This window comes from Carassius gibelio, chromosome A16 (assembly GCF_023724105.1).
Source record: "Carassius gibelio isolate Cgi1373 ecotype wild population from Czech Republic chromosome A16, carGib1.2-hapl.c, whole genome shotgun sequence".
Classification (NCBI taxonomy): domain Eukaryota; kingdom Metazoa; phylum Chordata; class Actinopteri; order Cypriniformes; family Cyprinidae; genus Carassius; species Carassius gibelio.
Genome location: NC_068386.1, coordinates 2,976,133 through 2,994,457, shown reverse-complemented (window position 1 = coordinate 2,994,457; position 18,325 = coordinate 2,976,133). Strand labels below are relative to the sequence as shown.

Sequence of the window (18,325 nt, the reverse complement as noted above, 5' to 3'; positions counted from 1 at the left end):
CTGTTTTTGCTCAATAATTACCTCAGGACGACTTCCCTCAGAATTGCACAGAACTTGGCAAGGGTTTACTGACTGTACAGGGGAGTCATTAAAGAATATTAATTAACTAATAAGAGGCTTGGGTTTTGCATCATTGCTGCCACTGCACACATTGTTCTGCCACATCATTACCACTTGAAGACCCAGAAAGCTCTAAATGATGACAAATACCCTCTTTTCCCCATGTCTCCGATGTTATAACCCAGCCACAAAACAGCTTATATTCAGTTAACCATCGAGGAACAAAGTGAAACCCAAAGCACCAGTGCATTTCCCTCACTGCTAGAAGATCCACAGTCCACATCTCTTTCAGTGCACTCAAGTGAGCAAAACCCAAGTTATTTTAATAGCAAGATTAATTCATGAGTCAGAAAATAAAATAAAGCACACTATTATAATATCAAACTAATCAATTTTCCCAAAAAAAATAATAATAATAATAAAAAAAAAAAAAAAAAAAAAAAAAAAAAAAATATATATATATATATATATATATATATATATATATATATATATATATATATATATATATATATATATATATATATATATATAATTGCTCATTCATTTATTAGAAGATGCATTTAATTTATCAGGTGATTAATCAATTTTTTAAATCCATATCACCTATGGCAAGAGAACCTATCAATATTAATAATATCATAACCCTTATAAAAAATTACAATGGTATTGTAATATATTGTCATATTTATATATATATATTTAATTTATTTATTTGTTTTTATTTAATTTGTTATTACTATTATTGTTATTATAACTATTTAGCTATCACCATATAATGTTCAGAATTGTATTTTATTTTATATTTTTGTAATAATTTATTTATTTATTTAGTAATGCAAAAAAATTTTTTTTTTCATTTATATATTTAGTCGCTTTTGTGTTTTTGTATATCCCATTTTGGAATTTATTTTTTAATTTACTGTATTCCATATTTTAATATATTTAATCCTGTATTACACTTTACAAAATATGTTAATACAATTCTTACAGTTTTTGGACACCACACCATATAGTATTCAGAATTTTATTTTATATATTTCGTTATCATTATTATTAATGTATTAAGTCATGAATTCATTTTTTTATATATATATAGTTGTGTATATATATATATATATATATATATATATATATATATATATATATATATATATATATGGTTTAGTAGTTGTATCAAAAGCTAATTCATCACTGAATCATGGTATCATCTTAGTACTCTTATAATACGCCACTCTGAACAAATGTAAATGTCTGGTTGTTTGAGTTTCAGGAGTAGCTGTAACTCACCGTTGTCTCTGGTCAGCTGAAAGAATCCGTCCACTAGTAAAGCTCCGTTGTTGAAGTGTTGAGTCATGTGATCGAGCCAGTTGGCCTCCACAGTACAGATGCCCTCGCCCTGCGGCTGAACTCGAAGAGGCACTTTAACTGTGTAGTACTTCAGCTGACCCTCACGCCGACCCGGGTAGTTAAACAAACCAAAGAGCTCGGCTCCTGTGATGTCAATGGAAATATTCTTAAAATCAGACACAGTTTAAAGGCAGAGGAAGATTTAATGAACATGATTTTGGAACAGGTATCAACAATAATGACACAATATTTTTTATGAATTTGTATATTTTTTAATCTCTATTATTTTTACATACTTTATATATAAATATTAATAGAGATATTATATATATATATATATATATATATATATATATATATATATATATATATCATTACTTATACATTATTTAATATATATATATATATATATATATATATATATATATATATATATATATATATATATATATATATATATATATATATATATATATATATATATATATAACTTGTAAAAATAACAAAAGTAAATGGTACTAAATAGTTTTTTAGTTATAAAGCATTAAAACTTGTAAAAATATTAATACAAATTAAAATATGATAGTTTCTTAAATATATATAAATTCTTAAAATCAGACATATTTTAAAGGCAGGGTAAGTTTTAACGAACATCATATTCAATATATATGATATATATGATATGTGTGTGTGTGTGTGACCCTGGAGCAGAAAACCTCTCTTAGGTCTCTGGGGTATATATATATATATATAAAAACATTTGGGTCAAAATTTTCTATTTTTCTTTTAAGCCAAAAACCATTAGGATATTAAGTTAAGATCAAGTTCCATTAAGATACTTTGTACATTTCCTACTGTAAATATATCCAAATTAATTTTTGATTAGTACCATGCTTTACTTAGAGTTCATTTGGACAACTTTAAATGTGATTTTCACATGTAGATTTTTTTCAACCCTCAGATTCCAGATTTCAAATTGTTTTCTGATCCTTATAAACCGTACATCAATGGAAAGATTATTCATTCAGCTTTCATATGATGTATACATCTCAATTTCTAAAAATTGACACTGGATTTTGGTCACACATACACATACATACACATATATATACACATACATACATACATACATACATACATAAATATATGTATGTATATTATAAAATACTGATTGATACTTAAAATTACATATTAATTGAATTTAGTGGCCCATGGGCCAGTATTCATTCTGAGGCAGGGACTAAACCCGTACTAACCATCATAACACAAACTCTCACTGCTCTTGTCAGGAAGCTTATTAGGTTTATTGCTCTGTAACATCGCTGTGGTCCTTCACATTTAATTAATTAGCTTGTAGATGGGCTTAACAACTAATTAGCTGATGTCCTGGTCTGGCTCAGGTGAGTAATGAAGGAAATTAGGTGATGTAGTGGCAATCTGAACAAGTATTTAGGATCATGGTTTGTCATTAGACCGACCCCACACCTGAGAGAACTGACCATCCGTTCTTCTCAATGACATTACGTTTGGCTGGAAAACAAAACACTATTTGCATCTACCACAAAGAGAAAGAGAGCAGACCTAATGGATTACGGTAGAGTAAGATAAGATGAATTTGTTTCTATGCCCGGCTTCACCCAGTTAATCCTCCCTAGTTTCAGACCTATATTACAACTAATGGGAAATTGACCAAAAAGATAAATATGGATGCACTTTTGCTCTGGCAGCAATCATTTAGATTGCAGCTGACTGCATTAAGTCATTAACCGCCTCTGACAGGACCAAGAAAAGCCAATGAGAGAGAGAGAGAGAGAGAGAGAGAGATCTGAATGGCTTTCCGAGCCGCATGCATTTACAACACAAATCTCAGCAAGAATGAATCATTAATTGTTGTTTCACTTCAACTCGGGTACAACAGGTACTTCCTATAAACCCATTTCCTGTAATGTTCACAGTACATGTGCATCACTTTATTACAGACTGATAAAAAAAAAAAAAAAATCTGCCCTTTTTTATGACATGTATCCCCTCATTTTAATTACTCCCATGCAAAAAATTTATTTAATTATGTATTTAATTGTGAAATATCTATGCATCAGAGTAGTATTTGTTGTACTGACCTTATTGAATTACATTTTTTAAAATGTATTTTTCAAACAAATTCCCATATTTTTTATTTTATATATAATTTTGTAGTTTTTAGTATATATTTATAAAAACATTTTACAGTACTCTACAGTAGCTACAAAACTAATTTATGGACTAAGTAACAATTTGTTTCTTTCATGCAAATGTTAAAGCTGTATTGTCTTAGTTTTAAATAAATTAAAATTGGCTTTTTTAACACAGCACCATATATATTTTTGTCCCTTTAAAAGTACTTTGCAATGTGATTTGGATAACATGCATGTAATATGTTATGTGTAATTTAAAATCTTATATAATACAAAAAGAGGGGGACAAAAACCCTGGTGTCGATCAAAGTCTCATGGTTTATTAAATGCTGGTACCATCACTGAATCATGATACCACCATAGTATTTCTATAATTAGGAAAATAGCAAGAAACCTAGAGTTTCAGAAGTACAGTATCACTACTAACTCAGAATTGTCATAGTAGCCTATCTTACAGTTGCATTTATTTGAAATGAGAATTTGGGGAAATGGGATATAAGTATTTTTAATATTTTTTTTTCTATTCTCTATTAAAGTTTCCCTTATAATACAGCTGTCTGGTTGCAGCTCTAAATACAGTTCATTAGACACAAAGTCATGCTCTCCACACATGAAAGCCACTGTCTCTGTGACATTCCCTAACTTTCAGATGGGCTTGGTAAAGCACCGGACATTTTGTGGAGCAACAAGTACACAAATGACCCCGTTACATGCTTCCAGGCTCGATGTGATCAACCCTTTTGACAAGGTCAAACACGCTGGATCTCTGCAGTTAGCACTGCCAAGGAACGCGACCTGTCATCAAGTGTTTGCCTTATCCATGTTTGAATTGCATCATCATCATATCAACAAACAAACTCATGCCCACAAGTCCTGACCTTGGCGATAACTGTGGAAATATTTGGATGTGGATTGCATCCCACCGGCTGACTGCCTAAGTTTCAGATATACTGTAAGGCTCAGATATAAATAGATGATTTTTGACTCAAAGGAGCAAATTCTGGAAACCCTTCAAGACAGCATGTCTATTTTTGCATTGCTGTTGCTTTCTGCTGGATTCCCTTAGTGATGAACACAGTCCAAATGAGCAGATGCAATTCACATTTAGTTAATTCCCTGAAAAATTGGTCAACTATCATTATCAATGCTATTTTAGTAGATTTAAGGTACTATTTTAGATTTTATTAATATTTTGAATTATTTTCTTTGAAGGCACTTAATAAGTAATCCCTTTATTTTATTTCTTCCATTTCATTTTAATTTACATTTTGTTATTTTTGCATGAATAATTATATATTTGTGAATCAACATGATTTTTGTATTTATTTAATTTTATATCTTCAGTATTTGAATAGTTTTGGTATAGGAATTAATAGTTAGAAAATGAGGTATATATATATATACTTTAATTATTAGATTTTAATTTTTTTTTTTAGTTTTAATTATGTCGTTGAATTTTATATTTTAATTGTAAATGTCTTTACAGGTTTTATTATTTTCTATTTAGGTTTTATTTATTTTAATACATCAAGTTCTAAGTTGAAGAATTGTTTCAACTAAATTAAAATGAGAAATGGTGCAAAAAGCTCAAATCAAATATTTGTAATTTTTTTTATTTAAGTAAATGTAAGTATTTTTATTTTATTTAAGTATTTTTTTTTTTTTATAAATGAAAATTTATTTTTATGGTTTTAACAAACATTTATTCAAATTTATTTCAGATTGGATATAAATAATTCCTTACATATATATATATATATATATATATATATATATATATATATATATATATATATATATATATATATATATATATATATATATATATATATTTATATTTTTATATATATATATATATATATATATATATTTTTACATTTATTTTTTGCTAGATAATTTATGACTACAACCTGAACGGCTTCTCATTAAAATAATGACATAATTTTAATGATCCTATGATAGACTTCACTCTCACGTTCTTATTTCTTTTTCATGTCGGTTTAAAATATAAAGAATATTGAATATTGGCCTTTCAATTTTCATTTTACTATGTAAAGCTCTTTGAATTACTGCTGTGCATGAAACAAACTAAACATAATCTTGTCTTTTCTTTCTGGATGCAGGTTTCTCTTGATGGCTTTGCAGCTGCATGTAAAAGTCCTTTGACAAAGGACCCTGACAAACCTCATCTGAGCTCTGAGCATTTCACACTGCTGACCAGCAGCGTTATGTTTTATAGATGTTCACCGGGAGCATTAGAGTGACTTGAGCGGGGAATGACTATATTTATCAGTAGTGGCGATAAGTCATAAAGACCAATGGACTCCTGGCAGCTGTCATTTTGTGGCTGAATGAGAAAGATTGGTGTAGCGTGAGGCCACCAGTGGCGACAGTAGAATAATTCCACTGCTGACGAAGTCACTTCCACATCCAGATGGAGACTCGGGCTGCCGGCACAGGACTCCCAGCATGCATCATTCACATGGTACAGCGATTTCTGTGCACAATGCCACAGTTAAAAAAACCAAAAAACTCCCTAGCTAATGTTGAGAATGAGGTTTGCCATCTGGTTACAGGCGGGAAAGGAAGGGTGAACAAAGCCTAATCTAGCACCCGCTGTGTGGGTTTTTGTAAACTCTGTGACAATGCTTTTCTTGAGACAAAAAATAACTAAATCAGATTAGGAGGATGCTTCACCTTCACTTCACATGTGACACCCAGAACACAAATGAGTTTGGATCTTTCTGAGAAAAACAGGACTGAGTGATATATTTCTGACTGTTATGCTGTCAATATTAAATTAAATATTGTGACCAGTTCATTAAATGACTTTAGTTTCACTAAATATGTCGCTCTGCCCATGTAAATGGACCAATGATCATAAATGACTAAATGCAAGAGCAGGAGATGAGGTTATGTTTAGTTGAATGGAAACTTAACGCACAATATGTTGACTTCTAACGGCATGTTTTTATAATGTTGATTAGTTTATTTGTCTACCATGAAATTATAGGCTAATGTCATTGAATAATAATAATTGTGGGGCTTTATTTGATAAATATTGATATGCAATTAATCAAAATAATAATGTAATTCAATTTAATTGAATTTGTAATTGACTGACCACACTAACATTAAAATTAAGTTTTTCAAAACTGTTAAAAGAAATTAATCTGTTTTTGTTCAATTAAATTAAACATTACAGTCACTTTTTAAGCCATTTGATAAGTAATAAAATTTAATCAGATTAAATAAAACAGCAGAACACACACTTAAAAAAAAATCTTGGGGTCAGTAGGTGTTTGATCACAGGAATAAATTACATTTTACAATATATTCAAATAGGAAACAGCTATTTTGGAAGTATTTTGGGAGTAGAAGAGTCTTCTTTTTAAAAATCATTAAAAAAAATCTTACAGACCCGAAACTTATTGAAAGATATTAAATGCTTATATTGAATATTATCAAAAAATGTGCAAAAAAAAAAACATCACCCAGCCCTGGCCAGTGTCATATGTTGTAACCTTCATTTGTACTCTTTTGTTAAATATTTTGTGAGATTTCATCAGACATAAAAGATAAAGAGGATCAACCCACCACTCTTAGTCAGGGCCAGCGTGCTGGGTTTCTGGGATGTGTCTGTGATTCTGGCCATATCGTTGTTGTTGTGTGTCAGTGTTTCTCCTTGCTGTGTTTCACCGAATCCTGGGTTCAACACGGCTGATGTCTCAACAGAGAGATCGTCTCCTCCGTCTCCACCTTCAGTAGCTTTCTCGTCTTCTCTCAGAGCCTCACCTCTCCCGTTTTTCCCTTCATTCTCCGCTCCGGACTCGTCTCCCAGCTCCGGCTCCTCCAGGGGACTGGGACTGGCCGTCAGCCCCGAGCCGTGCAGCGAGCTGGGGCTGGAGTGCAGGGAGAGGGAGGGTTCCTCTGGTTCTCCGTGTCGGAGCACGTGTGGGCGTAGGCCAGCTGGCTCCTGGATGAAGCCCACAAACATGATTCCCTGATCCGCAGCATCCTGGATCTGCTGAGAAGAGAGAAATGAACAGAGTAAGTCTATTAACTTTACTTGCCAGTTTAGACAACATGAATTTCCATGCTGGTCTAGTTTATCCTGCTTAAACAGTAAGATTGTTTACTGTAGCTGACAATAAAACAACTTGAAATCCTTAAGTCATCTTCCCCATGTGCTCTGAGAACAAATCAAACTTGTAACCACCAGTCATTAACATATGAAAGCTTTCACACTCAAGACAGCATTTCAGCTCTTTTTAAATATTATTGTGCTTGTCCATATATGTGGGATTTTTACACATACATTACTGTTCAAAGTTTGGAAATATATATATATATATATATATGTATTTTTTTTTTACATGTAATTTATTAATTTAGTCTTCAGTGTCACATGATCCTTTAGAAAACATTTTATTATGCTGATATCCTTCTCAATATTATTATTATCAATGATGAAAAGAATTTTGGAAAAATGTATTCTTTAATTTTTAGCAAGGACGCTGAGTTGATCAAAAGTGACAGTAGAAACATTTTATAATCTTACAATATCCATAAAAATATTAAGCAGAAAAAACAACTTTGCATCATTGATAATAATAAGAGCCATTATTTATAATTAAGTAATAATAATAATTTAGCACCATGATTTTCAAGCAAAAGTCAGCTTTTTTTTGTTTGTTTGTATTGTAATACTATTTCATAATAATACAGCTATAAATGCAGCCTTGGTGAACATAAGAGACTTCTTTCAAAAAAAAAAAACCTTGACTTGACTGCAAATATGACATCACATGGTTTACTGTGCCTTCACATTTTATGGATTTGATTTACGTAGGTCTTGTTGTTGGTCCAGTTAAGCAGATCTCATAATGGTTCACAGACAACATCTTTTCATAATATTGTTGGTGTTCGGTAATATTTGCTGACATGGACGCCAGATAAACCTCTCACTGCGCCGAGGGCTTTGCAAACCATCATGTTTGATAAGAAGTTTCATTTCGAGAAAGCAGTTTCATTCATTTTCAGTTTCCTCATTGAAAGACCATTAAAACGATTGATATGCCACATTACCCTAACAATAAAACCCAATTCAAATACAATATATTGCAAAAGCGGCTTTCTTTCTTCAACACCATCAGCTGTTTGAAATTAGCAAGTGCTGATTACAATGGCAGCGGTCCGCCATCGACTGCCCTCTGCATCCCAAATCAGTCCAGCATCTACCACTTTATTGTCAGTTTGCGTTTGGAAGCCAATATTTGAATTCTCATCAAACCAAATTGAATGGTTAACTGTCAAGGAATGCTAATGATGCCATTTTCCATTATGCTGCTTTAATAAAGGCCAGCCCGAGGCCTGCCACCGCTATATTCGCCCACACCGGCCGAATCAGTTTCCATGAGGTGCGCAGGTTACTTTCTCTCAAATTAAACCAGGAACAGGCCAGTCCTTTCCAGTCGCATTGTTTAATGCATATTGAACGCTGACGCTGGGAGTCCTGTCATTATATTTGCAACAATGATGCAAATGAAACTGCATAGATAAGAAGCCATTTTCTCACCATCGGTGAAGGGGCACTGAATAATTTCCGAGTTTGATGTGATGGGGGGAAGGATCACTGTTGTGATGGATCATTGCGATTAATGACATCACAGACACACAGGTCTGTGATCTATATAGTGACTCCAAGAAGTAAACAGTCAATTTCATCACACTCACAGCGAGAATTCAGAGCAAAGTGTGGGGTCCGTAAGACTGTTAAATGTTTCTGAGTCTCTTCTGCTCAAAAAGGCTGTAAAAATAAACTGTAAAAATACAGTTAAATCAGCAATATTGTAAATATAATTACCATTTAAAATAATGTTTTTCTATTTTAATATACTTTAACCTGTTAAATGTCACCCTGTCCTGTATACGGGACGCCTAACGTTGACTATAATATATTACAATCAAATCTAATCTAATCTTGACAAACTATATATCGTTGGAAAGGTCTAAGACTCCCAAATATATATTATATCAATATTTTTTGTTAAAAATTATTTAGGAAAAGTAATAGATGAATTTATGACAAGAGTGCACCCTCAGAAATCTACATTACAAAAGGAGCTTTGACCTTTGTTTAAAAAAAAGACTTCCTCGTTGCCTTTTTCTCTATCACATTTTAGAAATCATCAGAAGTTATATATCACTTGAAAACATAAAATCTCAAAATTCATCCTTTAAAACCCATTTTAAAATCAGACATTGCATTACCATGTAAATGGTACATCAAAATCATGTTACAAAATGTTTTCAGTCATGAAATATAAAAATGTAGGTTTGTATCATGCACATTCAAGTCTATCTTCAAAAACGTGAGTGACAGTTATCAGGTTAAAATATAATTTATTCCTGTGATGTAAAGCTGTAATTTCAGCATCATTACTCCAGTCTTCAGTGTCACATGATCCTTCAGATATCATTCTGATATTCTGCTCAAGAAACATTTCAATCATTATTATCAATGTTGAAAATAGATGGGCTTCATATTTAGGTGGAAACCATGATATACATAAAATCTCACTTTTGAACAAATAATGCATCCTTGTTGATTAAAAGTAGCAATTTCTTAAAAAAAAAAAAAAAAAATTAGTGTGTGTGTATGTGGGTGTGTGTGTGTATATATATATATATATATATATATATATATATATATATATGTGTGTGTGTGTGTGTGAATATATATAATTTATGTTTGTTTGTTTTTGTGTGTTTTTTAAATGCTATTTGTCTTGATTTTTACTATTTTTGGAATATTCTCCAAATAATTTTTGGAGTTATAGAACTGACATATTCTGTGTAACAACTCCTTACACATAATCAAAAACCTCCTTGGTACACTTCAAAACCTTCTTGGTATTTTGCAATACAGACAAGTTTACCGAAAGATTCTGAAAGCACTTTACATGATTTTAAGGAGTTACCATATTATTTTCTGATTTTATAGTGTAACAATTGCTATGTTCTTTCTAGGCAGCATTTTAAAGCATCACTGACACACAAAGAAATGTTAAGCAACATGTTAATATGCCTGAGCAGATTTGAATATTAATGATTCCGTCATGTGCTCTTACTGTGTTCAAGAAGCTAAACGGGAGGTTCTTACTTTCTTCACGTATCCTTGGATGTGCTCCGTGGTGGGAATCTGGTCTGCAGACATGCATTCCTCCAGTTTGAGATGGTAAGGCTCAAAGTCTGCCGGATTCTTCTCCCAGCTGAAGAGAGAGAAGGGAACACCGGTCAGTGTCAAACATATCACTCTTAAACAGGTGCAGAGCAGCGATACATCAACACCAAACTTCAAAAAGTTCATTTTAGCAACCTGATAATGCTTAAAGAAAGAAAACGTTAGTGATAAGATATAGAGAACATCTGTTCACAAGGTTTATTATTGGAAACATTTTTGCATAGAATTGGCAAGAAATGAGCTCTTGAAAGACACATTAGCACTAAATGAGCTGGTGTAATACTTGAGTCCTGCTTTCTGTCTCTGAGGTGATTTCCTCTGCATTTTTAAAGGGGAAGTGTGTCATTTAGTCAATGTTAAAATACTTTCAATCCCAGTTTAATATGCAGAGACAACTGTAAGTAAGATACTTGTAGGTTTAGTAAAGCATACCTACACACTCTAAGAAAAAAAAAGGTACAAAATCTTTCAATGGGGCATTAGCCTTTCAAAAGGTACTAAAATGTATCATTTAGGAACTGATTTGCATATTTAAAGGAATAGTTCACCAAAAAATTACAATTTGTTAAAGATTAACCCTCAGGCCATCGAAGATGTAGATGAGTTTGTTTCTTCACAAGAACAGATTTTGATTTAAAAAAAAATAGCATTCCACTTGCTCACCAGTGGATCCTCTGCAGTGAATGGGTGCCGTCAGAATGAAAGTCCAAACAGCTGATAAATACCTCACAATAATCCACACCACTCCAGTCCATCAGTTAACATCTTGCGAAAAGAAAAGCAGTGTGTTTGTAAGAAACACTGATGGCACCCATTCACTGCAGAGGATTCACTGGTGAGCAAGTGATCTGTTCTGATGAAGAAACATACTTCATCTTCATATCAGATGGCCTGAGGGTGAGTAAATTTTCATTTTTGGGGGAAAGATTCCTTTAAGGTACCATTATGAACCCTTTAGAGATAAATAAGGTAAAAAGGAGTACAGTTTCCAAAGGTACCACCACACTGACAGCTTTTGTACTTCTTTTTTTCTCTCCTCCCATATTCTGTGTACATGTGACATTTGGGACAGATATTAAACCCACTAACTCAGAGCTCGCAGTGCAGCAGGGCCCTGACTCACCTCTGTCATACACACACACACACACACACACACACACATGAATTCACACTTCCCGCCAACACACGGCCATCTGCTGCCTGAACACATTCCCCTCATGGTGTTCCCGCTGCACGTACGACTGGATCCTGCAGCCTGGCTTTAACATGAAGATAAACGAATCCAAGCAGCGTATGAACGGCAGAATGAAAGGCCTGTCTAATTAACAAGTTCATTTAGTGTTATTAACAATAAAAAGGGACAAAAAACATGCTTTTTTGAATTAATCATGGCCCCTGACATGTTGGTGAAATTTGTGATGTAAATAATAAGATTTTCTACAATCTGAGCAATTGTGAGTCTACAGTCCAAACGCTTGTGATGATACACAAAAAAATCTCACTACAAACACGAGTTTGGGTTCAGTATGATTACATATATTTATTTATTTATTTAAAGAAATTAATATTTGTATTCAGCAAGGATGCATTAAATTGATCAAAACTGAAACAGTTAAAGCATTTATATTATAACAAAATATTTCTATTGCAAATAAATGCCTTTGAACTTTCTATTCATTAAAGAATCCTGAAGATTTTTTCCAAAACAAGAATAAATAGATTAATAAAACAATAATGAGAAATTATTCTTAAGCAGAAAATCAGCTTATTAAAATAGATTTTTTGATGAATCATGTGGCACTGAAAACTGGAGTAATGATGCAGAAAATGCATCACAGGAGTAAATTACATTTTACAATATATAAAAATATTAAAGGTTATTTTAAAATGTAATAATATTTTATAATATTACTGTTTTTACTGTATGTATGATTAAGTAAACTGAGCCTCGGTGAGCATTTCTTTCCAAATATAAAAGGAACATTTTAAAACCCTTTTATAGTGCAGAGCATGACTGATGAGTTTGCCAAGATCTTTGCTGTTTTAGATCCTTTATACCTCTGTCTTTTATTTTGCTGACCACTTGTTATGAGATGACCTGAGACTGCTCATACTGAGATCTCTAGGCTAATAAAACCCAAGCAAGAGACCTCAGCTTCTCCATTTGCTCTCCATCTGATCTCAATTGATTTATTTTAAGAAATGAAATTTCTGTTCAGTCACCCTGTGCATCCTGTGGTCACTATGAATTGTTTCATTCAAAAGAACCACATACTGATTCTTCTTTTGTGTCCCACTGAAAAATATACCAGCGTGATGGTGATTGAATAAAGTTTTCTTACTTTTGCGTGAACTATTCCTGTAAAGAGACTGCATTTGTGATATTTCTTTCTTACAGGCTTAATGCACCTACAGAAGAGTGATCCACAGTATTTGGCAGCACCGAGGTTTTTTGTGCAAATGCTTTAGCGGGTTAAACAGCAGTAACTTTGACAGAAAAGATCCAGCCGCTTGCTCACAGAAGTGCCACTTCTGGGAATAAAAAGCTTTAAGCAACACTGATCTAGACTTCCTTTAGAAAGCGTTCGCTCAAAGGTTTCTCTCAGACACGGATCTTAGACACAGCTGGGTTGCACTGTTGGCAAACGCCTGTTTGCCTGCGGATCATCTTAGTTGGTGTGTGTGTGTTTTCACCTCTCTCCATCAATGCCCACAGGAATGCCGATATCACTGGTGCTGTCAGATTCAGTGTTTCCAGGTCTGGAGGCTACATCCAGCTGTGTGCGTGTGCAATTTCGGTGGCACTGCCATGAAAACAACCTTCGATGGTATCCATCAAACCTAGGTATCCCCATCTTTAATCGCTGTATTAATAATGGATCACATCTTTCTTGATGTCAGCTTATTTACAGAGCCATGAATAATGTTATTCAAGCATATCGGCCTTAATGGTTTCTGGTCTGTACCGTTACCCCTGCGCGGTGCACTGCAATTATCAAAAAATGATGCATACATCAGCCACCCTCGTCACTGAAGTGGAACTGTAACTAAAATTGAACATGGGGGGCTTGACAGCTGACATTTGGAATTATTAACACAGTCAGCTACCGCACACATCCACTGCTGGGTTATATGTAATGCCCGGCAAATCGCTTTAAAACTGGCCTGCCGACGCTAATCCCGAGATCCTGCTTCACACTTGTGATGTTTGCGTCTACACGGGCCACGAGTCAGGAGGAGCTCCTGTAGAAGCGGTGGGCCACATCTGGTTTGGTGAGTTTTAGAGGGGAATCTGAATCCAACACTGCTACATGTGATTGACTGATGCCTGAACTCCATCCTGCTTCCTCTGTAGCTTCTACCTCGAACATACTGGTACTTATTGACTTTCTAGCAGCTTCCTGGTTAAATTACATTAAAGTGGGCAATATGACTAAAATCTTTACTGTGATATAAATTGATATACATGTGATATGTGATATACATAGATGTAAACAATTTTAACCATCTTTACCATGAGACAAGTAATTTTGAACCAAAGTCTTTCCACTATATGTATTTTTTAACCAAAATATTTAATCCCCCCAAAATATCCATAATATTGAACTAATATCTCTATATTATAACTATATATTAAATTTGGGAATTGTCACATCAGGTTCTTTGACAACTGGCGATTTTTCACTTAAGACAAACCAAATCCTATCTTCACTAATACTCTCTACCAAAGTCTCTTGCTTACAGCAACACTGACCATTGTCTAAATTTCTTATTTACTTACTCACTGCATGTGCCCGAGTCACTGCGGCAATGATATGTGTGTTAGACAACACTATAATTACAAGATTTATATCCATAAAACTGCTCAATGTTAACGTATTAAGGACAGAACAGTTTGGCTTTCTTTAAAGCTGCTTTGAAATTGTATGTATTTTGAAAAGCACTTTAAAAAATAAAGTTGACGACAAGAATTTTAGATACAATTTCATTTCAAAATTTCATTTTATATATCCTTGTAAATATGAAACATTACTGAAAAGCAACTTCTCAGCAATAACATTTCTACCTCTGGAAGGTCTTCTAACAGTTTTAATTAGCTTGATCAAGAGAGACTAGCAGCCAATCATCCATCCATTACCACCAGCTCAGACCTGGATTTCACAAGAGATCATTCTTCCATCTCTCATTTCGTTCCTCGTCCCTTCTCCAGCTCTCGTCTTCTCTTCTGTATTTTTTGGGTCTGTTTGTTTTGGGAGAACGATGAAGGTTTTCTTTCATCTGCCCTCTCGTCTGTGATTCCTTGGATTGGCAGAGGAGGAGAAGAGCTGTGCCCTGTTTGATATCTCGCCTCTCTCTTGGTTTTTTCACAGGTTTATCCCTCAGGGCCGCTGCTGATGCGAGCAACTGTCACCACGGTGACAGACGCCAAAGATAAAGCAAGGCAGCTTTGCTGGAGCCATCAAAGGTTGGCAGCTGCCTCAATACTACGATTCCTCCCAATACACGCACATCAACGTACACGTGACAGAAGCCAAGTCTGATCTTCTTTCTTCTCGTTTTGCTCTTGGTCTCTTGAAGTCTTCACTATGAGCAACGCCCCAACATCACACCTCTTCTATGGATGAAACATGACTTGCTAAAGGTAGAGTTTACCTGAAAATTGTCATTTGTTATTTACTCACTCTCATGCTGTTCAGACCTCATTTGACTTTCTTTTTTCCACTGAAACCAAAAGGGAATCTTCAGAAAAATATTCACACTGCCATTTTCCATATTACAAAATCATACAATCATACAGCTCCCAAATGACAAAGACACCAGAAAATAACCACACAAGTAGACTAAACGACTACAATTCTTTTGAGGTCATTAGATAATTTTGTGTCACTAATCAAAAAAAAAAAAAAAAAAAAAATTCCCCTCATTAACATCCATGTTTGGCATCACTGATTTGTCAATATAAGTTAAATCTAGTTTAAAAAAATTACAATAAATATTAAACAAAAATGTATGTAGATATACAGTATTTATTATGAAATATTTAAATATGTGCTATCATTCAAAAGTTTGGGGTCAGATTATTATTTTTTTTTGTAAGTAATTAATACTTTTATTCAGGAAGGATACATAAAATTGATTAAAAGTGACAGTGAAGACATTTATAGTGTAAATTATATATATATTTTGATAAATGCTGTTTATTTGAACTTTCTAGTCAAGAATCTTAAAGGTGTATCGCCGTTTTCACAAAAACATTAAACGGCAACTTTTTACATCATTTAATATATTCAGATATGTTTCCTGAGCAAGATGGTCATATCAGAATGATTTCTGAAGGATCATGTCTCACTGAAGCCTGGGGTAACGATGCTGCAAAAATAAACTATATTTTAAAATAAATTCATACAGAAAACCGTTATTTTAAATAGCAAAAATATTTAATGATATTACTATTTTTATTGTATTTTTGATCAAATAAATGCAGCCATTTCTACATAAATTGTTTTTTAAAATTTAGATTTTTATTGCTTTTATTTATTTTATAAAACTGAATTTAATAGGGTACAATTAACAAATTTCAATGAATATATAAATGTATCTATAGCATATAAGTGAACATGTTTAGCTAAATCCTCCAGCCTTTTTGGACAGAAACAAGGAGTATCTACATTCCATAAATGTCCTCTTTTGTGTTCCACTGAAATAACCTGACAGCATTTGGGTTTAAAACTTCATTGTCATTTCAGGGTCAACTGTTCCTTTAAGATGAATGATGGAGTGTGTATGACTTCAATAATAGGTTTTTGCGTGAGCATTCTTGCTTTTTAGTGCATGACACATTAACTTGAGTGGAGGTCGTGCCAAGAGTTCATCTTGACATCACTGAACTGTGTAATGTTACAGTACAGTTTACAGCTCAAGCTCATTCTGGCCCTCATAGAATGCTGCTTTAAGTGGAAAATTACACTCCTAAAAGAAGAGTAGCCAGAAGATTAACAGTAATATAGAGAGGAATTTTCCTTCTTAATGTTTTGTATTAAACCTTCATTTGCCAAGTTCAGGATTCCTGGTATGTCCATGAGAACAGAATAATTCCAGTGCTTTTGAATTTGCTATCACTGTTCGGCCCCGGAGCTGGAGTCCACACTGCATGTCAGAAGCCAATTGCATGAACAAGGTATCGGTTCCCAATTGGGAATCTTTACATGCATTTATGTGCATAAGCGGGCTCCGCATTGGATCCTAAAACATGCTATTTGTAAGACAACAAACTGTTAGAAGAAAGGGATCATTGGGGTTCTATATAGAACCATAGGGTTCTTTACTCAACTCCAAAGAACCTTTTATGCTAAAAAGGTTCTATAATGACAAGAAAGAACCCTTTTGGCACAAAGGGTTCATATCTTGAATTTTGTGATCATTCACATGCATTCATAAATGCATTTAAATACACCGAATAATGAAGTGAAAGAACGCACTCAAAATGCACACGCGCACTAGTATGACTTCATAATGTAACTTTACATTAGCCTAGATGCGTGCACTTTTTAGGCACGATTTGTTTAGTTAAAATAAAAAATACGAGTTCACATTTCACACCTAAACAAGCATGGAAAACTTAATTAGAACTAGCTACTAAATTAGTTAAAAATGCCTATCCATATACAGCTATGATTTGCAAACCCCAAACTGATTCAAATGATTTGCGATCCCCAAACTGACTCAAATGACTCGCGAACCCGCTTTGAACTCCCGAACTGGCTCAAATGATTCGCGAACCCGCTTCGAACTCCCGAACTGACTCAAATGATTCGCGAACCCCAAACTGACTCAAATGATTCGCGATCCCGCTACGAACTCCCGGACTGACTCAAATGATTCGCGATCCCGCTCCAACTCCCAAACTGGAGTCAGATTACTCAAATGATTCGAGATCCCGCTACGAACTCCCGAACTGCTTCAAATGATTCGCGATCCCTAAACTGACTCAAATGATTCGCGATCCCGCTACGAACTCCCGAACTGATTCAAATGATTCGCGATCCCCAAATTGACTCAAATGATTCGCGAACCTGCTCCGAACTCTCGAACTGACTCAAATGATTCGCGATCCCGCTCCGAACTCCCGAACTGACTCAATTGATTCGCGAACCCGCTACGAACTCCAATACCGACTCAAATGATTTGCGATCCCATAATGCCGTAAAAGTGTGCATGTCCTGAGAAATAAGCAGCAGATGTTCATGTTAACAACTTCTTTAACTTGAGAAAACGCTGCTAATACACATACATTTGTTAATAAAGTAAATAAAACAAAAACATGAATGTTTAAATGCTCTGAATAAAAATAAACGATCCACTCGAAAGTCTTTTCGCGCTGTTTCATTTGTTTTGCAATTCTTAATTTTTGTTTGCAAAAAGCAAATGTATTTTCCTCAATACTTTAAATAAAATGTTTTCAATTTGTTTTTATTGTTTTTGTATATTTTAAACA

The 18,325-nt window shown here is 33.8% G+C and overlaps 1 protein-coding gene across 2 annotated transcripts in view; it reads right to left on the bottom strand.

The window, feature by feature from the left end:
- LOC128030590 (raftlin-like) overlaps positions 1-18,325 on the bottom strand; it is an 80,202-nt gene that overhangs the window by 27,332 nt on the left and 34,545 nt on the right. The window contains exons 4-6 of one of the 2 annotated variants that reach the window (XM_052618339.1): positions 10,750-10,858; positions 7,182-7,611; positions 1,351-1,554 (exon numbers count right to left, since the gene is read on the bottom strand). In XM_052618339.1, coding sequence (XP_052474299.1) covers positions 1,351-1,554; positions 7,182-7,611; positions 10,750-10,858 — 743 coding nt within the window. The remainder of the gene's footprint in view (positions 1-1,350; positions 1,555-7,181; positions 7,612-10,749; positions 10,859-18,325) is intronic. The other variant, XM_052618341.1, reaches the window with a different exon arrangement.